At 48.2% G+C, this 23,444-nt stretch overlaps 2 protein-coding genes across 3 annotated transcripts in view; one reads left to right on the plus strand and one right to left on the minus strand.

The window, feature by feature from the left end:
* LOC126530536 (uncharacterized) overlaps positions 1 to 16,986 on the minus strand; it is a 31,321-nt gene extending 14,335 nt beyond the window's left edge. Inside the window, exon 1 of one of the 2 annotated variants that reach the window (XM_050177809.3) lies at positions 16,843 to 16,986. The gene's annotated coding sequence lies outside the window, so the exon portion shown is untranslated. The remainder of the gene's footprint in view (positions 1 to 16,842) is intronic. The other variant, XM_050177810.2, reaches the window with a different exon arrangement.
* Positions 16,987 to 19,455: 2,469 nt separating this feature from the next.
* On the plus strand, positions 19,456 to 23,444 carry rb (adaptor related protein complex 3 subunit ruby). Its single transcript, XM_050177801.3, has one exon. The coding sequence runs from the start codon at positions 19,693 to 19,695 to the stop codon at positions 22,867 to 22,869; it is 3,177 nt and encodes a 1,058-aa protein (XP_050033758.1). The 5' UTR covers positions 19,456 to 19,692; the 3' UTR covers positions 22,870 to 23,444.

Below are 23,444 nucleotides of genomic sequence, written 5' to 3' on the forward strand. Positions count from 1 at the left end.
GAATGGACTAAGGTTGCCTAAGGAGAAAAACATACCAGAGCAAATATTCGCAACAAGATGACACATGTGTTTGCTGCAGCAAAAATCCGGAGACCACTCAGCACATCGTAATGGAATGCGAACAGATTCAAACAGTGAGACCTGGAGGTAACGTACACCTTCCAGAACATTTAATGTGGATAGAAGCATTGACCGGTCAGCAGTCGAGATAAGCAGGAGACGTTTAGAGTATTAGTATTAAAAAAAAAAATGCAGGGAAGAGATTGATATGAGCAGGGCCGTTACAGGCATAGGTAGCGGAACAAGGTAGATTGAGAAGTTTTGAGGAAGAGAAAGGAAATCAAGAAAATGTATACAGAAACGATAGAATGAAAAGCATGTATAGCGTACCTGATTAACTCAAGCAGGCTAGGTGGCCATTTGACACTGCCCCATTTCAATGATGATGCCAATAAATCATCATCATCATGATAGTTCTGCAATACATGGTGTCCAAAACATGGTGACCATGATGCGTTTCCAGCTCCTGCAAGTCACTTTCACTGCTTGCAGTACATAAAAGGATGGCCTTTAAGATAGGTTCCTGTTACTCCAAGAGCCGTCGGTGAGGTTATGATTTGGACGCCACTCATTTTTTTGTAATTGGCAATTCGAGTTATGACATTTAAAGGAATCTGCCTAGTGGCCATTATATTTACTTTTGTATAAGATTAATGCAAGAAAGTAGGTGGAACTTCCTGATTGAGTGACGCCAAACTCGATAGTGCCACCCATCTTGAAGGCCATGGTGTCAGTGCAGTGGTATCACTCACCACCAGATGGCACCACAATGCCATCAGTGATCAGTGATCAGACTATCAGTGCCAACATCACCTGCTATGCGTTAACTACTTAATAGGAAAAAACAAAATCAAGAAAGAACCAATTTATGATAACTCAAAGGGAAGCTCATTACTTTTCGAAGCGAGATCAGGATGCCTTAGAACACGCACCTATAAAGCGAGGTATAAAATGGAAGAAGAAGCATGTGCTCGGCTGTGGTAAAGCTACGGAAACAATGGAACATGTTTTATTAGAATGTGAATATACCTGCCCAGCAGTTGATTTAGGCATCTCTAGCCTCCTTGAAGCCCTTGGGTTCAGCGAGAGCAGGGGGAAAGTGAACATGTCTGCAGTAGAAATTGGTAAGTGGTGATTGGAAGACTGGTGGAAGGAACGCAGGGAAACTACAAACAATGGAGGTGTACAAGAACTAAGTTCCCAATAGGGGTTCAGAAAGCTTGGTTATGGAAATTCATCGTGCTTTTTTTCTCCATCCTTTGTCTTCTTTTTTTAACACAGGTAGGACATTAGGCAATATGATAAGAGCTTGGTGGTGCAACCCACCACCCCATTCCAAAGGGGACACTCGTAGCATCCATCTGTAGTATTTATCTATCCATGATGAGAGCTCTTCTATTTTGCTTGCATTGGAGGCATAAAGCTTGTTGTGACATTTAAATGAATCTGGCCTATAGCTGTCATTCTTAGTTTTGTGTAAGAGTAAGGCAAAGAAGTTGTAGGGATTTCAAATAGCACCAAGACAGCGCAAGCAGCCTTTCGAGAGAAACCGTGGGCTTCTATTTGCATGTACAGAAACCATATACGATTCACAGGTGTTTATGACAGTGCTCTGCAACGACCAAGCAGGGTCATTGGACAGCCAAAAAACTCTTGCAGATGATCTTTAAAGGGACACCAGTGGATAATATTAAGTTGAGCTAGACTGAAAGATTAGGCTTCTGTAGTAACGAATTCAACATTTGAAAACTGAGCTTTTGTAAGCTCCAACTGTTTGTGGCACCACCTACCATGGCTCCGCAAGGGCGTCTGCTTCACTAAGTGTTTGGTGTGTTGCGACACTACGTACCCGAGCACACGAGGGTTGGATGCTCCCGCGTTTAACCGTGCATGGCTTAGCCGTGCCCAGGGAAAAGGGGATCCTGGGGGTTGAGCTGATGCCGAGTGTCAGGAAAGGCCCCTTGGTGGCGGCAACGCAACCCTTTCGCCTCGGCTTCACGTAGACGGCACCCCCGGACTGAGCCACCCGGGGGAAATTGGTAGTTGCCCTTTCCTGTCTCTCTCTCCCTTGAACCTTCATCTTTCTCTCACTTTCCATCTTTTCTGTCTCCTACTCATTTCTTATTTCTTCCAATCTTCCAGGCAGCCAGAGTTAACCTTGTGTGAGTAGCCAACTTAGGTTATGTCATATTTGGTTATAATGGCTGTGTACAGCTGACGTTGGCAGGCCTTGTTTAAACACAAATCCTGTCACGTCTCCTTGTTGGGCTCTGCGGTAGGCGGCTGGCACTGCTGCCGAAACTTATCTTACAAATGGCTAGCTCTTTCCCCCCACTACCCGATTTCCGTCAGAAACGAGGGCGCACCGAAGATGTTTTAAAATTTTTTGGCAACAGATTACAAAGCTTTCCCCGATTCTACATCATCCATTCTGACAAACCTGGAAACACTATGAGAATGATTTCAAGTGTCAAAACGTATAATCGAAGCACTTGGCACAGGCTCCAAGGCATCAAAGATGGCTAGCGGAAATCTCTTTTTCCGCGATACGAAACGACATGAAAGGCTTCCCAACCTAGTTACATTTGGAGAAATTCCAGTTCCCGCACTATATCCTATATTCCTATTCTATATCCCCCCACCGAATTATGTACACCAGCTGTGGTGTTGTCTCTGATGATGACCTCAGGAGCTGACAGAAGCTGAACTGATGGAAGGCTGGACCGAGCAGAATGTCATCAATGTCAAGCGAATTATGCTAAGGCGTGACGGTAAGGAAATCAAGACAAAGCATCTAATACTTACTTCTGGCTCAAGCATCCTACCTGAGACGATCGAGGCAGGCTATGTAAAGCTATGTGTCAGACCCTATGTCCCGAACCCTCTTCGATGCTTTAAGTGCCAGTGTTTCGGCCACAGTTCCCAGAATTGCCGAGGCCGACAGACATGTGCTAAATGTAGTGGTGGAGATCATGGCTCTGAAAATTGCGAAAGCACTCCACACTGTGTCAGCTGTGATGATGAGCATGCCACATACTCACGGTCGTGCCCATCATGGAAAAAAGAAAAAGAAATTGTGACGATAAAAGTCAGAGAATATTTCATTCAAAGAAGCACGCAGGCGGATTTCCTACTTGCCCAAGAGCAGCTTTGCCGATGTAGCACGTCAGGGGGCAGCGCCACAATGGCCTCCGGTGGCTGTCCGACCCACACCCAGTGAGGCGAGAGTGACGCCCCCCCCCCCCTCGGCTGCAGCTAGCACTGCTCTGCCACCCCAGCAGAAGAGGCCATCTACCTCCGGGATGGTGGCCTCAAAGGTTTCGTCTATGGAGATGAGGCCTTCACATCAAACCCAGCGCTCGCAAGAGCGCCTCGGAAGAGGCGATGGACACAACCAGCCAGACGGCACCGCTAGCACCTAAGGAGCGGCGGGATTCTCGCAATGGCTCCAAAAAAGAAAAACACTGCATCACGGTGCCTGCAAAGGGCTCTGTGAGCTAACTCCTCTTTCTTAAACACACAGCACATCAACCACATTCAACATGGATAAACAAATAATACACTGGAATGTCAGAGGTCTCCTGCACAATCTTGGTGACATCAAAGAACTCCTACACAGGTATACTCCAAAAGTGCTGTGTGTTCAAGAAACACACCTCAAACGTACGCAAACAAATTTCCTTCGACAATGTGCTATTTTTCGTAAAGACCGCGATGACACTCACGTGTCATTCGGTGGTGTTGCAATCATTGTAGACAGAGGTGTTGCTTGCCAGGAATAAAAACTTTGTACGCCCCTAGAGCCAGTTGCTATCCGAGGGGTCTTGTTTGACAAGCTCGTCACTATCAGCTCTGTATACATCCCTCCAAATTATCAACTTACTAAAACTGAATTTCAAAACTACATACATGAACTTCCCACGCCATACATAGTTGTCCGAAATTTAAACGCACATAACACTTTGTGGGGAGACTCTCGTTGCAATGTGAGAAGTCGCCTCATTGAAAACTTTCTCTTTTCCTCAGGAGCATGTATACTTAATAAAAAAGAGCCAATGTACCAAAGTGTGGCACATAATACATACTCCTCGATAGATTGAACCTTAGTGTCAAGTACACTAATGCCGTACCTTGAGTGGTCTGTTCTGAAGAACCCCTTTGGGAGCGACTACTTCCCAGTTATGTTAAACTTAACAAAACAAGATGAATGCTTGCCACATGCTCCCCGGTGGAAGATTGAATCGGCTAACTGGGAACGTTTCCGAGAACTAACATATATAATCTGGGATAAAATCAATTCTCTCAATATAGACGATGCTGTGGCGTATATTACAGGCTTTATAATTGAGGCTGTGAGAAAATGCATTCGTGAAACTAACGGACTGTCGAATAAGCATCATACCCCATGGTGGAATGAAGAATGTAAAAAAGCAAGGAAAAACCAAAACAAATCGTGGGGATGACTTCACGACTTTCCAACCGCCAAAAACTTGATTAGTTTTAAACAAATAAAGGCTCACGGTAGAAGAACACGTCGACATGCTAAAAGGGAGAGTTGGGAGAAGTACATCTCTGGTATAAATTCCTACACGGACGAGACGAAAGTCTGGAATAGGGTGAATAAATTAGTAGGTCGGCAGATGCATCCTCTACCCTTAGTAAGTACCCAAGGTGATAGCCTGGAAGAACTGGCGGATTGTCTAGGTGAACGCTTTGAATATGTTTCAAGTGCATAGCACTATACAGAATCTTTCCTGAGGTTAAAAGAATGTGAAGAGAGACAGCCATTTAATCACAGACACATCGAATGAGGTTTAAAATCGTCCATTTAGCTTAGCTGAACTTAAGGAGTCTCTTGCTTGTTGCAATAACTCGGCACCAGGTGGCGATCGTATTATGTATGAAATTATTAGATACCTACACCCTGAAGCACTGAAAACGCTCCTATCTCTTTTCAATGCCATGTGGGCGACTGGGTATATTCCGTCCTCGTGGAAAGAATCCATAGTCATCCCGATACTTAAGCAAGGCAAAGACCCGTCCTTAGCCAGCAGCTACAGGCCAATAGCACTAACAAGCTGTCTGTGCAAGCTGTATGAAAAAATGATAAACCGGCGCTTAATCTTTCCTAGAAAATAGCAAAAGACCAGACCCCTTCCAGTATGGGTTCCGAGAAGGTAGATCGACAATACATCACCTCGTTCGCATCGAGGGGAACATCAGCAGTGCATTTATAAATAAGCAGTTTTTATTTTCGGTATTTCTAGATTTAGAGAAAGCATACAATACGACATGGCGCTTCGGGATTTTGCGTTATGTTAAACACAGTGAAAAGCTACTTATCCAACTGCACGTTTCGTGTGAGAGTGGGCAATGCTTTGTCTAGAACATTCACCCAGGAGACTGGGGTGCCGCAAGGGGGTGTGCTTAGTTGCACACTGTTTATTGCAAAGATGAACTCCCTGTATACAGTCATACAACACGCAATGTTTTATTCTGTGTATGTCGATAACGTACAGATAGGTTTTAAATCGTGTAACATTGTGATCTGGGAACGACAGATACAGCTAACGTCAAACAAATGATCTGAATGGGACATTGCAAATGGCTTTCAAATAAATTGCCACAAAAGTATGTGTATACTCTTCAAACAAAAGAGGCATAACACTAGTCCCAAAACTCACCATCAGTCGAGAGCAACTATCTGTGAGCAGTGAACATGAATTCTTGGGAATCATTCTAAACTCTAAGCTTACTTTCATCCCCCAACTTAAATATCTGAAGGCAAAATGTTTGATGACGGTGAATATTTGAAAAATTCTGTCTCGCAAAACATGGGGCAGTGATCGAAAATGTCTCCTGAACTTGTACAGGAGCCTTTTCCACTCTTGTCTTGGGTATGATGCTATAATCTATCATTCTGCAACGCTGAGCGCGCTAACGATCCTAGACCCTGTGCACCACCTACCCGCCTAGCGACTGGTGCTTTCAGGACAAGCCCTGTAGAAGGTTTCTATACAGAATCAAATGAGTGGTCACTCCGTCTACAGATGTCATATTCCGGCTTCACGTATTATCTGAAAGTAAACTCGAATCCTGAAAATCCTTGTTACACAACTGTAAACGATGTGTCCTGTGCCACACTTTTTAATAATCGGCCTACAGCCAGGGAGCCCTTCTCGCTCCGTGTAAGGACTCTTGGTGAAGAAATGTGTGTCCCACTTGTCGAACACCATCTAATGCTTCCAGCGATGCTGTCACCGCCATGGCAGTGGCAGCTCGTGGAATGTGACATGTCGTTTAATGAAGACAGTAAGCATGCTCCTGAGACGCACATTCGAATGCACTTCCTTGAACTTCGGTCGAAGTACTGCTGCCCGGAGTTTTACAGTGATGCATCTAAATCACAAGCCGGCGTTTCTTATGCAGCAATTGGTCCGTCCTTTTCAGACACTGGCATTCTGCATGCGCAAACAACTATCTTTGCGGCTGAAACGTACGCAGTATTATCAGCTGTGAAACACATAAAGCAATTAAAACTAGGAAAGTAAATTATATATACTGACTCTCTGAGCGTTGTTAAGGCATTAGTATCGCTAAAAGAGCCCAAAAATCCTGTAATTAATAATCTTTATACACTCTTGTGCGCTGTTTATGCATGTAATCAACATGTCATTATATGCTAGGTGCCAGGGCACATAGGCATCGAGGGTAATGTGCTCGCTGACGAAATCGCCACATCCACAGCAAGAAAAGATATAAACTCTTCTATAGCTGTTCCCACCATAGATTTGAGACCTTTTGTTCGCAAGAAATTAAGAGATTATTGGCAACGCTTGTGGGACTCCCAAACCTCGAATAAACTTCACTTAATCAGGCCACATTTAAGCGCCTCCCCATCTATAATAAAATTACGAGAAACCGATGTTGCGTTCTGTAGACTAAGAATAGGGCACGCATAATGTACACACAATTTCTTGCTGATTGGTGATGAACCTCATGTGGTAGACGTGGTAAAAGACTGACGGTCATCCATGTCCTTGTGGAATGTAGGGAAACAGAATGCGAGAGGAAAAAGCACTTTCCCTTGGCCTATCAACACCATATCCCATTACATCTAGCCCAATTTCTCGGCACGAATGCATCATTCAACACCAAATCAGTTTCAAATGATTTACATGACATTCTTACACTGCACATTATCCACCCAAATGTTACGTAGTACGGCTTCTTACCAGAGGCTGCTGCTGTGCTAGTTACATTCAGCATAGCATGTGTCTCCAGGCCCTTGCATTCAAGGGCTCTGTTGAGGCATCAGTGCTGCGTTACATCATCTGTGCGTAACAAGACCGTGCCATAGTTGACATCTCTGGTCATTGTCATTATTTTAATACTTATATATTTTACGCAATCTAGAGCGACTGATTTTAGGCCTATTTACAGCCATGCCACATCCACCATTCGAAGTACATTTCTCCATTTCACGAACAATTCATTGAAAACCGATCACCATGTGTATGGTGCTCTTTGGCCATATCTGGCACTTGCGCCATAAAACCTCATACATCAATCAATCACCTACCACGGACTATGGTACTTGTTCCATGCCTCCATAGTCAACCTCTTGTGGACTATGGACATCATCACTTCTGATTCATAGAGGGTGGGCTGCTATGTCCCGCTACTGTGAGCACCATTGTTCTCTGTTTGCAACCGCACATGGAAACAAGCCTTGCCTGCTCTGGCCACAGAGGCTCAAGTGACCGTGTCTGGTATCCTGAACGCAAGCAAACCATCTGCAGCCACCTAGTAATACTCTTCCTATATAGAGATAAACAAAGAGTTTCTAAAAGACATAACAGTGACATAGAGGGAGGTCAGGCAGAGATGACGTTAAGTCCTTGGCACAAGTCATTCAAACTGAGGAGCAGCAATGGGTCCTTTGGTGGCAGTTTTCTACACAAAAAAGTGATAGACTGGCACACAGAAAACAATGGTAGACTTCTAGACTAACACTCAGTCGATCTAGCCCAACGTAATATTTTCTTCTAGTGTCTCTTTAAACTCGCCTCCTAGGCAAGAGGGGTTACTTGTATTTCACATGGTTTCCCTCCAAATCACTGACCGAGCCCAATGTGACACGCCAAAAAGAGATACATTCAGTGCAACATGGCCGATGACCATTTTATGGGATGAGTGCACTTAGTCTTCTGATGAGAAAGACTAGTACTGTGTTCACAAGAGTGTTTTGGTGGGCTAGTTGGTGCACATTTATAGGATAATTGTCAACACAAAAAGAACTGCCTTTTACTTGCCAAAAATTTATTTTGGCAAATTTGCCTGCTTATTGTGCTGCCTGCAAGTGTGAGGCACATTTCTCAGTGATTACAAAACTAAGAAGAAAAAAAAGGACTCTTGTGAACTAATGCAGGCTTATCACATGAAAAGAGGAAATGCCTGCATGACTGACACTTCAATACTGCTGCATAGCTCCGAGATATTTTCCTGGATTATGCTGCTGCATATTGATGTGCTCTTTCGCATTCTGTCAGTGTACTACAAAGTGCACCAGTGCATGTGTTCTGGTGTGAAGCAAACACTAAACTGAGTAGTTTGTGCTCGTCCTGTCAACTTGTCCTTGTGTGATTGAATTTTTTTTTTCCACAGATGATTATGGTAATTACTACTACCACCTATTGCTCATTCAATTTCATCAAGTGTGAATTTAACCACTGCTGCAAAGGCAGGCCTACCTATTTATACAGTTGTCCGGGAAGCATAAAGAGAAAGCATTGTGTTGCGTACAAGCTGGTGCACAAGGAAAATCGAGGAGGAAAGGAAACACATCACTAGTTTCTAAAATAAATAGATTCCACTAAACTTCCTTAGCAACTTACTCAGAAAAAAAAATAGCCCCAATATTCTTAACCAGGTTCCTTTCCTCCTCAATAATTACTCCCTCACCTGCTCAAGCCGCACCATGTAAAAATTGCGAAAGTGTGGCCCTTTCACAAATCTATGCAGTATGTTCAGTTAGCTTGAGCAGAACAATGATGGTCTAGATATGGAAATTTTGAAACCATTAGGCAGAACACAGAGGGCAGATGACATGCTTGCAGTGTAGTTTGTAAATGCGAGAGTCGGACTGAGGACGAATTTCTGGTGGCTACAGAGCTTTTCTGCTCCATCAAATTATGGAACTGGAAAAAAAGAAAGTAAATTACATAGGCATCCAGTGATAACCATTTCCATACCATGCCAGCAACACTAATTGAGCAACACATGTTGTCATTATATCCGAACTCTCTGGACCTCAAGCGTCTCTTGCCCGGAGTCTTCCACTAGCCGTGTGTCTGGATTTTCAGGTTGAAGCTTGCGACATCATTGGTCTGTTCGCTTCACCTGTCCTTTTCCTCGAGTTCACTGTGCAGTTCCAAGCTCGTGCAGTGCCAGGTCAGAATTGCAGCCACAGCGCAACATTAAGGCGTTTTGCTTCTGCGTTTGCACCTCGCGTGTTTCGCTGCTGCCGTTGTTGTCCAGTGTGTTCTGTGATTGTATTGCGGTTGCCCACTCGTGGCTGCTGTGTCATCTTTGCCAGCACTACGACAGCAAGAATGAGCGGCATAATAAGTTGAAATGCCAGTGCATGAGACGGAAAACTTCGGATACCATGTAGTTATGAGACGTCTCAGCACTTGTACTGCGAGTGGAGGTGGTGAGTGTGTACTTGTTTACTTTTATATATATTGTAAGGAAGATAACGAACGTGCGCACTGGGTCAGCAGCATCGGCAGCATCAAGCGCGCAGCAGAAGCTCGAGCTCGGGAACTGCTCGGTGCATCGTAGAACCGGCGGTCACTACGAACCCTAATAAATCTCCTTTACAAGTGGTGGAGCCGTGCGGGGTAACGTTCCACTCTACCATCCTGGAACTCCGTTCTCGGACTCTACCCTCTGCCATGCCGGACGCCGACCAGTAGACTCTTCCACCGTCACCCGTCTCTTGCCCTGCTACCGTTCGCCAACGGGAGCCTCCCATCTTCAGCGGAACCGACGACAACGACGTTGAAGAGTGGCTGTCGTCCTACGAGCGGGTGAGCGTTCATAACAAATGGAATGACTCAGATAAACTGGCTTACGTATCATTCTATCTCGCGGGCGTGGCCAGTCTCTGGTTCAGAAATCATGAGAGGGATATCCGAACGTGGTCGGTGTTCAAGACTTTGATTACCGAAGTATTTGACCGACCCGCCGTCAGGAAACTCCAAGCCGAGCAGCGTTTGCGTACACGCGCACAGGACACGGGTGAGACATTCACCAGCTATATAGAAGACGTTCTAGATTTGTGCAGGCGCGTGAACACTGCCATGACGGAAGCGGAAAAGATCAAGCACGTCATGAAGGGAATCGATGATGACGCGTTCCAGATGCTTCTGGCCAAGGACCCACGCACTGTTGGCGACGTCATCAGCTTGTGCCAGAGCTATGATGAGTTGCGTAAGCAGCGAGCTCTGACAAGGCGACATCCCACACCAAATGCGACGTCACTCTGCAGCCTGACCACCGGCCCAGAACAAGCCTCCCTGATAACCCAAATCAAGGATTTTGTCCGCGAAGAAGTTGCACGACAGCTATCTCTGGTGTCCGTTACTCAGGAGTCTGCCAGCACTTTGCCGTCTCATCTCCGTAACGTGATCCATGAAGAGGTCGCGGAAGCGCTGCCGGCTGTTCACCAGCAAGATGTCGTGACTACACCACTCACTTATGCTACGGTTGCTGCAATGGCCCCTAGCACTGTGCCCGTGCGTCGCTTCCAGCAGCCTGTGCACCGCCCTCCCCCTCCCGTCCCCTGGACCACCACTGCTGTCACTAACCCGTGGCGTACGCCGGACAATCGCCCTATATGCTTTGCATGTAGGTGTCCCGGTCATGTCGCAAGGTTCTGCCGCCGGCGATCGCCGCGCGCCCTATGTGCCGCCTGATCCACCTGCGCCTTACGGATCCTTCGACCCATCACCAGCTCGCTCCCAGACTGATCGCCGTCCTCGCTTCGAACGCCTCCGGTCACCCTCCCCACGTCGCCGATCGCTTTCCCCTATGCGTCGACGGCCCGTCTCTAACGAAGAGGGAAACTAGACGACGCAGTTCCTGAGGCAAGAACTGCGCAAGTGTCGACATGCCGAAGTCCTCCTCCTTTACCTGCTAATGTCTTTGATGTGTTTATCGAAGATGTCGCTACAGTCGCCCTCGTCGATACCGGTGCCGCTATTTCAGTTATGGATGCAAGATTTTGCCGTTCACTTCGTAAAGTGATGACGTCTCTGTCTGGATTGTCGCTCCGAACGGCGAGTGCTCAACCCATTCGCCCTACCACCGCTTGTACTGCCCGTGTGACCATAGAGGACGTTTTGTACACGATTGAATCCATAGTTCTTTCATCGTGCTCCCACGCCGTTATTCTAGGATGGGATTTTCTCTCACGCCACAACGCCATCATCAATTGCGCTCGGGCTGGGATTGAACTTTTCCACCTTGGTGACCTGGCCTCCGTCGATGCTCATCCTGCCACTAAAATTGTCGTGAAAGAAGACACCTGTATTCCTCCGCGCTCTTCAGCATTCGTACCAGTCTTCTGTAGTATCATATCCGACGGGACGGTCTTCTTCATGCCCTCTCATCACTTTGTTACCCGAAAAGCGCTTCCTTTGCCCTTTGCAGCTCTTGATCTTGCCGCCGGTGTGAGCACGATGCCCATTTAAATTCATCTTTCATCGCCGCTATCACTGCTCCGCCGCGAATGCCTTGGTTACGTCGAGTCGGTTGATTCAACACGAATTGTCTCCATCCTCGACGAAGTATCTTCTACTGCCGCCCATGAACTGAGTGCCCTCTCCGTACCAGACTCAACATCGACTGGTGTGTTCAGCCCATTCATCGCTGAAGATCTTACGCCTTCGCAGCGATCTCAACTTGTCGCAATCCTTCAGCACTTCCGCCTTTCTTTCGACGTTGCGCAAACCTCTCTTGGCCGTGCATCGACAGTCAAGCATTACATCGACACTGGCACTCACTCACCCCTGTGACAAAGACCATATCGCGTGTCCGCTACGGAATGTCGCGTCATTGCAGACCAGGTCGATGACATGCTCCGTCGAGGCGTCATTCAACCTTCCCAAAGCCCATGGGCCTCTCCCGTGGTCCTCGTCACAAAGAAAGACGGTTCCATCCGCTTCTGTGTTGACTTTCGGCGGTTGAACAAGATCACGCTGAAGGACGTCTACCCATTACCACGCATCGATGATGCTCTGGACTGTTTGCAGGGAGCCGAGTTCTTTTCTTTGCTGGATTTGCAGTCAGGCTACTGGCAGGTTCCGATGGCAGAGGCCGATCGCCCAAAAACTGCCTTTGTTACACCAGACGGCTTGTATGAATTCACCGTCATGCCTTTCGGACTTTGCAACGCACCTGCTAGGTTCGAAAGAATGATGGATAATGTTCTGTGTGGCCTCAAATGGAAAATATGTCTTTGCTATCTTGACGACATTGTGGTGTTCGCCCCTGATTTCCCACCACACCTGCTCCGCCTCCAGCACGTACTCACTTGCTTGACCAACGCCGGGTTGCAACTTAACTTGAAGAAGTGTAGATTTGCTGTTCGTCAGCTAACAATTTTAGGCCATGTCGTGTCAAAGGAGGGCATTCGCCCGGATCCCGAGAAGCTACGTGCTGTTACTGCGTTCCCAAAACCTACTACTACGAAAGAGCTACGCAGTTTTATCGGCCTCTGCTCTTACTTCCGGCGATTCGTTCGAAACTTTGCGTCAATTATATCGCCTCTCACGCAGCTCCTTGGCGGCGCTAGAGATCTCTCATCATGGTCTCCAGAGTGTGACGACGCCTTCACAACCTTGCGCCATCTTCTCACGACGCCACCCATTCTTCGCCATTTTGACCCACAAGCGCCAACCGAAAGCCATACCGATGCAAGCGGTGTAGGCCTTGGCGCTGTGTTCGCACAGCGTCAACCTGGCCACCCAGAATACGTCGTCGCATACGCGAGTCGCACGTTAACCAAGGCGGAGACCAATTACAGCGTTACAGAAAAGGAGTGTTTGGCCATTGTGTGGGCGCTTGGCAAGTTTCGCCCATATTTATACGGCCGATCTTTTGACGTAGTGACCGACCACCACGCACTATGTTGGCTGTCGACACTCAAAGATCCATCGGGCCGCCTTGCCCGCTGGGCATTGCGAATCCAAGAATACGACATCCGTGTGGTGTACCGTTCCGGGCGAAAGCACTCCGACGCTGACGCGCTATCCCGATCACCGCTTCCCCCGAAGGCCAGTGACGACTCCCCCTGCGAGTGCACATTATCCTCTCTGGACGTTGACACTATCGCTGCTGCACAGCGTAATGATCCCTGGACTGCATCTCTGCTCGACCTTCTCTCGAATACGTTGAAAGTTCCAGCGTCACGTACGCTTCGGCGCCAAGTGCCGCATTTTGCGATTCGCGACCAGCTACTGTATCGACGCAACTATGCCCCAGAGGGACGCACCTGGTTACTCGTCATTCCGAGAATCTTGCGAGCAGAGCTCTGCTCCTCGTTCCACGTCGACCCTCAGTGTGGCCATGCGGGAGTCTTCAAAACCTACGAAAGACTTCGCCACCGCTATTACTGGCGGGAAATGTATAATTTCGTTCAAAAGTTCGTCCGCTCTTGTCACGAGTGCCAACGCCGGAAAGCGCCACCGCACAATACCGCCGGTGAACTCCAGCCTTTACAATGCCCATCCCGACCTTTTGATCGCGTGGGCATAGATCTCTACGGGCCGCTTCCGTTGACTCCTGCCGGCAACAGGTGGATAATCGTTGCGGTAGACGACTTAACCCGTTATTCGGAGACCGCTTCTCTACCAAATGCCACAGCGCAGGAGGTCGCCAATTTCCTACTTCGTCGTTTTCTCCTTCGTCATGGAGGTCCATGTGAACTTTTAAGCGATCGAGGCCGCGCCTTCTTATCTGAAGTCATCGAAAAACTGCTTGCTGAATGCGCTATTGTTCATCGTAAATGCACTGCTTATTATCCACAGACTAACGGTACCACGGAACGCTTTAATCGAACTCTTGGTGACATGCTCGCCATGTATGTCTCACCTGATCACTCTAATTGGGACCTAGTTCTTCCGTTTGTCACCTACGCCTACAACACCGCGACTCAGGCCACTACCGGATTCTCACCCTTTTACCTTCTTTACGGCCGTCATCCTTCGCACACCATCGACACCATTCTGCCCTACCGGCCAGACCCATCCGAATGCCTGCCGATCTCGGAAGCCGCCAGACACGCCGAGGAATGTCGCCAGCTGGCCCGCCGATTCACCTCGGACGACCAGAACCGTCAAAAAGCCGTTCACGATGCCCAGAACTCGACTCCCACTTTTCTACCGGGCGCTCTTGTCTGGTTGTTAGTGCCACACCGCACGCCTGGGCTCGCTTCAAAACTCCTTCCAAAGTACGACGGACCATACCGCGTTCTCGAGAGAACATCACCCGTGAATTACCTGATTGAGCCGCTAACGCCGCCGTCCGACATGCGACGTCGTAACCGCGAAGTCGTTCACGTTCAGCGTCTCAAGCCGTATCACGATTCTACCGTCCTTCCAGAAAACTAAGTCGCCAGGATGGCTCCTTTATTTCCGCGGGGCCATTGTAAGGAAGATAACGAACGTGCGCACTGGGTCAGCAGCATCGGCAGCATCAAGCGCGCAGCAGAAGCTCGAGCTCAGGAACTGCTCGGTGCATCGTAGAACCGGCGGCCGCTATGGACCCTAATAAATCTCCTTTACAATATATATATATATATATATATATATATATATATATATATATATATATATACACACACACACACACACACAATGACACAGAGCATGGCATATGGGAATGATATGATTGAATTAAGGAAATTATGAATAAATGGAAATGAAAGTGGATGACAAAACAACAGGCCGCAAGGTGGGATACAAACCCATGTATTTGCATAGTGTGTGTGATGCTCTTACAAATTGCGCTACCGTGGCAATGTTTTCTCATCCACTTTCCTGGGTGTTTATGTAATAAAATCTAGCCCCCTCGGTTTCCTTTCTTCTCGTTCACACACACATACGCGCACGCACACACAAACAGAATGAGAGGTGATAGTACTGACGGGCTTTAGGCAACAGTGGCCCCATTCTACTCTTGACATGCTTTACCACACAACACGAATGTACTGCGGAGACGTTGACTTTAGCGAACCTGCCATTTGACCCTAGCCGAAACTACTTTGATCGAGTTCAAGCGCCTTTCCCGCCTGTCTCGGGATACGTTCAAAGACCACATACGAATATTGTTTTACTGCTTGTTGACTGGCTAGTTTGTTTATACTTCTTGCGGTGAAATAAAAAAGGAAAAAAAAACGCGACAACAGGTAAGGAAACAACCGAATAGTAATGAATCGACCGCAAGAAGTACGAATATTGACTTCCCTCTTGTACACGGGTATCGTTGTTGCCGATTCACGGCACAATTTCTGTCACTGTCCGTTTCCATTCAGCAGCACGGCCACGTTACTTGCGGCGTCGTCTGCTGCTATCGCGCGTGGGATGCTGCCTCGTCACTGCACGACACCGGTACTGACAATCCTAGCGATGCAGAAAGTGCAGCAACTCGGCCTGAACTTTACCTGCACTTTCTCAAACGAACGGCGCCGTTCAGAGGGCGCACACGCTACGAACGGTAAAGTGTGCACTAGCCCTGCCTGAAGTAGTTCGCAAAGTGTAGGTGAAGCGAACGGACCTTATACATGTACTACATCGATCGCGTACACCGGCCGGCGGTGCAGTTAACCGAATGCAGGCGTGTGATCTTTACAAGAGGACTCTCATAGCTCGGGCCCAACAAAGATGCCGCCTATTCAAACACATATAAAACGCAGAAACGCTTTTCTGAGATATCCACTAGTCCGATTTTAATGGAATGTATTGCACTTGAAAGATGAAGTTAAATTCCCGTAACTGTTGGAAGGGTTTTGCATCTAATGTGGACAAATTTCATATACATATTCTTCCGTGAATGTGTTACATTTTGTTTACAAGGGTTTCGCAAAAGCCCAGCTCACATACTAATGGATTATGTGAGAGTCATGTATAATACAATCCATTTTGTCTGTTTTAGGTGTACTCTTAGATGCAATTTACAGAAATGTGATGTTGTTCAATGCTGAGTTACAGAGTTGTCAACTTGATAGCTTCGTTTTCTGCAACATCTGCGATTTTCAACATTTTTTTTATGAAAGAATAGACAGCCTAAATAAAAAGTTCGCTTCGAACAGTCACTGCATTTTAACTTTTTCTTTTGAATACAACCTACCTTATCAAATTTGGTGCAGCGATTGCCGAGAAAGACGATATTTCTTTTCCCATGGAGCCGGCTGCACACATTTATTTCGATTCCGTCAGCAATCGGAGCAACAAAACATGAATAAAACAAAATCAACATTCAACAAAACATATAATCGACGCAGCGGCTCAAACTGCTACATTGGACGCCAAATCACGCCGCGGTCTTTTTTTGAAAAATCGTAGGTAAACGAAGACGCGATCGGTTGGACGCGCGCAATTTGAGAGGAACGCTGACCGTTAACAGAAAGCATGGGTCCGTGTCGAAAAAGTTCTGATAATACAGACGAGTGACATAGTTTGAGGAGCCGGTGCTGTGACAGGTGGAAGTACTTACAATTAGCAGCAGCTGTACTAAGCAGGCGCAGCAATCAGCGCGATTTCAGCGTTATTTCATACATCTTAACGTTCCAGTGTGGTTCGACCCCAACAGCCCAACGTCCCGCCCACGGTCCCGCCATTTTACACCGGTAAAGCAAGCAAGGCTCTTATTTCGCCGTCGAAATGTATTTGTTGCCAACTTGTAGTTTCTATTCAGTTTTGGTTTCGGCACGTATGGTTGTGTAGAATGACATAAAATGACCATCGAATAGTACTTATTGGAGTGCTAAGCACGAGGTCATGGGATCAGTCGAATCCTAGCTGCAATGGCCGCATTTCGATGGGGACAAAATGCGGAAACACCCGCGTATTTAGATTTAGGTACGTGCCCGTAAAAGAACCCCAGGTGGTCCAAATTTCCGGAGTCCCCCACTACGGCGTGCCTCATAATCAGATCGTGGTTTTGGCACGTAAAACCCCATAATTTTATTTTTTTTTGTCTTGACCACGAGATAGCAATAAAGCAAGATAAAGTAATTGATGTGAAAGATCAAGCCAGATGCCATATCATTGGCCAGATGCACTGATGCATGTGCACGTGTATGTTGTCGAATTAAAATATGTATGGTGAAGCAACGCAGGCACTGAAATGCATAAAACCGCACACCACAGTAAACTTGAGCACATAGAATGGAACTATATATATATATATATATATAGACGGAAATGTGTAAATGCTACGCAGTTACTTTTTATGAAAGAGAGGGCGATAACGAAGACATGACATGCGCGAATGTCATGTTCTGAGGCAACAAAAACCAATGACGAAGGGTAAAAAGAATGAACAATGAACATAATCCTTACATATAATCGTCCCAAGTTCTCGACTTTCAGTAATCAATACAAATTCAGCTTATTCGGTGGGAATGCGGGTCGACATACCTCAAGTTCATCAAGGAGGAGTGGGACTCGCTTCTGCGTAGCCCCGCTCTAGAAAAGCAAATCCTGGCAGTCCGGCGTGCCCGCGACCGGGCCGGTGGGCTAGACCTGCCGGTCCCGACGTGGGACTAGCCGGCTGCGCGACGAGTTCGCGTCCTCGCCGGACCTACAATAAAGTTTATTCACTTATTCGGTGGTAGTAGATATAGTGTCGGTAGAAGAAAGAAGAAGAAAAGTGCCGACAGCTGTAGTAGGCTTAATTTATCGAAAGATGAGTAGCGAACAAACAGACTATGTGAACAAAGGTTGATTAAAGTGAACCGTACGGAGTCATAAAGATAGGGCTATATTTTTTTACCTACACTATACGTGTGTAGCTAGTATAAAAGTGGACTTTTTTTTTAACTTGGTGTAGAAACGTGTAGCGCCGCCCTCCTACACGAAGTCATTTTTTTATACGGGTGTCACACGGTGCACTTTTGATCGCGGTCATGCCCGATCTGGATCGAATTTCTCAGTCGTCATTGGCTCCTTTCGCAAGCTGCGCGAGGGAGCCAATCGCAGTCGAAAATTACGATCCGGATCGGACTTGATCGCGATCAAAAATGTTCATGTAACACCGGTGTTATAGCTGTAGAGTAGCATGAAAACTACACTTTCTACACTGTGTAACTGCCTACACTTTCGATAAGTGTAGGCGGCCGACGACAAACGTACAAGCAGGCTGGCGTTGCAAATGCGTAGAGCTATTTTGTCTGTGACTGTCGGCGCTGATATAGCGACGTTAGTGAATATTCGCTGCAAGGACGGTAGCGAATATTCACAGAGGAAGGTGTGCTAATCATCCATGTATGAAGATAAAGTTATCTTACATACGGATGGTGCGGGCTGTTTCGGGCTCCGCGCTGTGAAGCTGTCTTCGCGCACTGTGCATTCGCGATGTATTTTGCTGCAGTTTGTCTAGATTTATTGATGAAAGGAAACTCGTACACTGATTTCAGGCGAGGGCATATACGCAGCCAGTAAGTGCGAAGTCCGGCGAAGTGCGGAGACGAGCACTTTTCGTCTGCTGATGCAGAAGGCGAGCAGACAGCTCCAAGTGCAGCACACTACGTCATAGCCTCTGCCCGACACTACACTCGCCTACACTCTTAGGCAAAGTTACACCCTTTGGCTTGCCCCTTCTGCCACACAACAATAATCGTTATCTGCCTTGATGCGTTTCCTTTCTTTAACGCTGCGAGCCCGGAACTTTCCAGTTACGAACGCCACGCGCGTTATCAGCAGGGGCACTCCAAAGGGTGTAAACTGTTCTATGCTGATAACGCGCGTGCCGTTCGTTACTGGAAAGTACCGGGCTCGCAGCGTTAAAGAAAGGAAACGCATCAAGGCAGATAACGATTATTGTTGTGTGGCAGAAGGGGCAAGCCAAAGGGTGTAACTTTGGCTAAGAGTGTACACGAAGTGTAGGTAGTGTAGGTAAAAAAAAAATAGCGCCGATATCAATGCCTACGGACGACGGAAGGTCGATCTGCTACTTTAGAAACATGTTCTGACGTTGCTAGTAGAATGCTTAGAGTATACTTCCAGGCACTATATTGCTATTAATAAATTCAACTACTGCCTTGAGCCACCAAACGCTGGTACAAACTTTAAAAAATGGCACTCATCATCGCAGAATACTTGGCCACTTTACCATCATCATCAACGCGGCAGTCGAATTTCCGCTTCCGTGCTCACACGTCATTCTCCCGTGACTTCTCTCTTCCGCTGTGAATCGGTGATAATCATGGCTGCGAGCGTCTGATAAGAGTGTTGCCACCGGTAGCTTTTCGCGTGCTTCTCGTGACCCGGGGCGTGACCTGCCGCCTTCGTAGGCTCGGAGCTCGCCAGCGGGGTTTTGTGGTAGCGTTGCGTGACTGTGGATATGATAGCTTCGTGGGCTTACAAGGATCAAGTAACCTCTCCATCTGCTGGCGGCCAAATGTCAGCCATGGCATCGAGACATCCCAACGAGGCGGGCGACGCCGCCTCCGCTACAGCGACAGAGGCAGTTCCGGGGTTCTTCTCCTCGGACTTGCGTCGGCACGAGGACCTCAAGAACATGCTGGACAGCAGCAAAGACGGCCTTAAGCTGGAGGCCATGAAGCGCATTATCGGCATGATCGCGAAGGGTAAGGACGCATCCGAGCTGTTCCCGGCCGTGGTTAAGAACGTGGTCTCGAAGAACCTCGAAGTCAAGAAGCTCGTTTACGTCTACCTGGTGCGCTACGCGGAGGAGCAGCAGGACCTGGCGTTGCTTTCCATCTCGACATTCCAACGGGCGCTGCGCGACCCCAACCAGCTGATCCGTGCGAGTGCCTTGCGCGTGCTGTCCAGCATCCGCGTCCCCGTTATCGTTCCCATCATGATGCTGGCCATCAAGGACGCCGTGAGCGATATGTCGCCATATGTGCGCAAGACGGCGGCGCACGCCATCCCCAAGCTGCACCGCCTCGATGCCGAGCAGAAGGAGCAGCTGGTGGAAGTGATCGAGAAGCTGCTCGCTGACAAGACGACGCTGGTGGTCGGCAGCGCCGTCATGGCCTTCGATGAAGTGTGTCCCGAGCGCATCGACCTGGTGCATCGGAACTATCGTAAGCTGTGCAATCTGCTCGTCGACGTCGAAGAGTGGGGTCAGGTCGAAATCATTCTGATGCTGACCCGCTACGCGAGGACGCAGTTCGTCGACCCCAACGCTTCCTCGTCAGTTGCCGGGGCGGACGACGCAGACGACCCCGGTCGGCCAGGCGTGGACGACGACGAAGACCGTGGCCCCGGCATAGATCCGGACTTGCGCCTTCTCCTGCGCAACTGCAAGCCCCTGCTCCAGAGCCGGAACTCTGCGGTCGTGATGGCCGTGGCGCAGCTGTACTATCACCTTGCGCCGCGCTCGGAAGTAGCGCTGGTGGTAAAGTCTTTGATTCGGCTGCTGAGGAGCCACCGCGAGATCCAGACAGTCGTCCTGAGCAACGTGGCCACGATGTCGATTCGATGTCGCGGCTTATTCGAGCCATTCCTGCGCAGCTTCTTTGTGCGCTCGAGCGACCCTACACACATAAAGTTGCTCAAACTGGAAGTTCTAACCAACTTGGCTGGAGAGACCAATGTGCCGGTGATACTGCGCGAGTTTCAGACCTATGTGGCGAGTTCTGACACTGAGTTTGTGGCAGCAACAATCCAGTCCATCGGACGCTGTGCCAGCACCATCCCCGAGGTGGCTGACACCTGCCTTAATGGTTTGGTGGCCCTGCTCTCTAACAGGAATGAAGCTGTCGTTGCGGAAAGTGTAGTTGTCATTAAGAAGCTACTTCAAATGAAGCCTTCTGAGCACCGGGACATAATTGGCCACATGGCCAAGCTCATGGACAGCATTGCGGTTCCTATGGCACGAGCTTCTATCCTGTGGCTTTTGGGAGAATACGCTGACCGTGTGCCCAAGATTGCTCCTGACGTACTTCGGAAGGTGGCCAAAACATTTATTCAGGAGGAAGACATTGTGAAATTGCAGACACTGAACCTTGCTGCTAAGCTGTATTTGACAAACTCAAAGCAGACGAAGCTGATCACACAGTATGTGTTTAGCCTTGCTAAGTACGACCCGAACTATGACATCAGAGACAGGGTGCGGTTTCTGCGTCAGTTGGTCATGCCTCAGGGTGACACTGGTGGTGTGCTTCACAAGCATGCTAAGAAGTTTCTGCTGGCATCCAAGCCAGCACCTGTGCTGCAATCAAAATATGAGGATAGAGACCATTACCAGATTGGTTCGCTCTCACACTTTATCAATGGCAAGGCTAATGGTTACCAGGAGCTCCCAGACTTTCCAGAGGTGGCTCCGGACACATCGGTGCGTAACGTGGAAGTTCCTTCGGTGTGGCAGGAAGCGAAATCTTCTAAAAAGAAGAAGCAGGTTGTCAAGAAGAAGTCCTTTTACTCTGAGACTGACTCAAGTCATTCAGCAGATGAATCTAGTTCAGGCTCAAGTGATGGGTCGTCAGACGAGGAGACAGCTTCTGGAAGTGAAACTGAGTCGGATGACTCCGAGGAGAGTGGAGTTGGTGAGAGCTCAGATGAATCTGGTTCTGGTGACAGTCATGTCAATGGCACTGCAGCTGCAAAGAATGCAAAAGATTCGACTGCAAGTTCGAGCAGTGAAAGTGAGGAGTCTGATACATCCAGTTCGAGCAGTGAAGCACCAGTGGCAAAGCCAAAGAAGGTGCCAGCTTCGAGGAGCAACCTGGACCTCCTTCTTGACCTGGATGACATGAGCACTGTGCCCATTGCCGCCACCTTGCAGCCAGTGAGTGCCGCGGCATCTACAGCAGTGGCAGGACGCACAGAGGCACCTCGTTTTGTTGCCGTGTCAACACCTGCTCATGTGCCAGCCGAGTGGAGAGAGCTCCTGAACAAGGTGTCTGGAGCCGGTCTAGCCATCAACTACAGGTTCAGCCGGACACCCCACCTCTTCTCGCCCAAGATGGCTTCTGTCGAAGTGACACTGGCTAACCACGGTGACGAGGAGTTGCTGGGGGTGCAAATTACCGACCGCCTTGGCCCTGGCATCTCCTCTGAGGTTCGAGGCATAGCATCTGAACCTTTGGCACCCGGTGCCACACGTCTTGCAACCTTGGGCATAGATTTTGGTGACAGCACTCAGCCGGTGACTTTGGAGGTTGTTATAGGAAATGGTGCGCGACATACGCTGACACTTCAGCCGCCCGTTGGCGAAATTTTGCGCCCAGTGCGCATCAACCACGACGAGTTTCTTGCCCAGCAGGGAAGGCTGCGAGGCATGAATGAACACAGCTGCAGTCTCGAAAAGATGACAGAGGTAGCAGAGAAAGTGCGGCAGCGCGTTCACCGTGCTGCAAACGTGCTGGCCGTTGAAGATGAACAGCCTGGATGGGTGCGCTTTGCGGGCCAGACCTTGGCTTCGGGGTCCTTGGTGTTAGTCACTGTGCGTCTTGCGCAGGGCTCGGCCAAGGCCACACTTACAGTGAACTGTGACAAGATGGTTGTTGGCTCTATGCTGATGCAAGAGCTTCGCACAGCCCTTTCATGAGTGCACTCATCTTGCACAAGGCTAGGCTAGGCAGGTGTAATAGCTGCACTTTTGCCGTCAGTTTTCAGGCATGTTGAGAATTTTGTGGTTATTGTGCAAGCAAGAGCTGGCCATTGTGTGGAAGCACGAGCTGATCAAACATGAATTGGCCTCGTTTTCTCACCACGGGGTCTAGTGATGTCTTTTAAGAGTGCTTCTCAGTGGCCCTGGGTTTTGCTATCCATACCACTTCTGCTAACTGAAGGAAGATTGCTACACTGTGGTACACATTCCTGGAAGCTGCAACAGCTTATGAATTTTTCTGTCGTTGAATTGGTATTTGGAATCTCTTGGTGGGCTGTTGTAACTTTCTGCGAGCACTGCAAGAATCACTAGCTGCACTTCCTTTGATGATGTAATCTGTGGCTGATGACAGCTGGTGCCGGCTTTCTTATGCCGCAGCTGACCTTTCCGGAAACTCACTTGGGTTCTTAACAAGCCGTTATTGAGCTTGAGGCCCGAATTGTTTCTAAAAGGAGTGTGAACTTTGTAATAAGGCTGGATTGATAGCATATAAAGGTGTATATTTTGCAAGA

This window comes from Dermacentor andersoni, chromosome 4, assembly GCF_023375885.2.
Source record: "Dermacentor andersoni chromosome 4, qqDerAnde1_hic_scaffold, whole genome shotgun sequence".
NCBI classification, from domain to species: Eukaryota; Metazoa; Arthropoda; class Arachnida; order Ixodida; family Ixodidae; genus Dermacentor; species Dermacentor andersoni.

Excerpts from the sequence above, each read along its gene's own strand:
- rb (XM_050177801.3), top strand. The coding sequence starts at position 19,693 with ATGATAGCTTCGTGGGCTTACAAGGATCAAGTAACCTCTCCATCTGCT.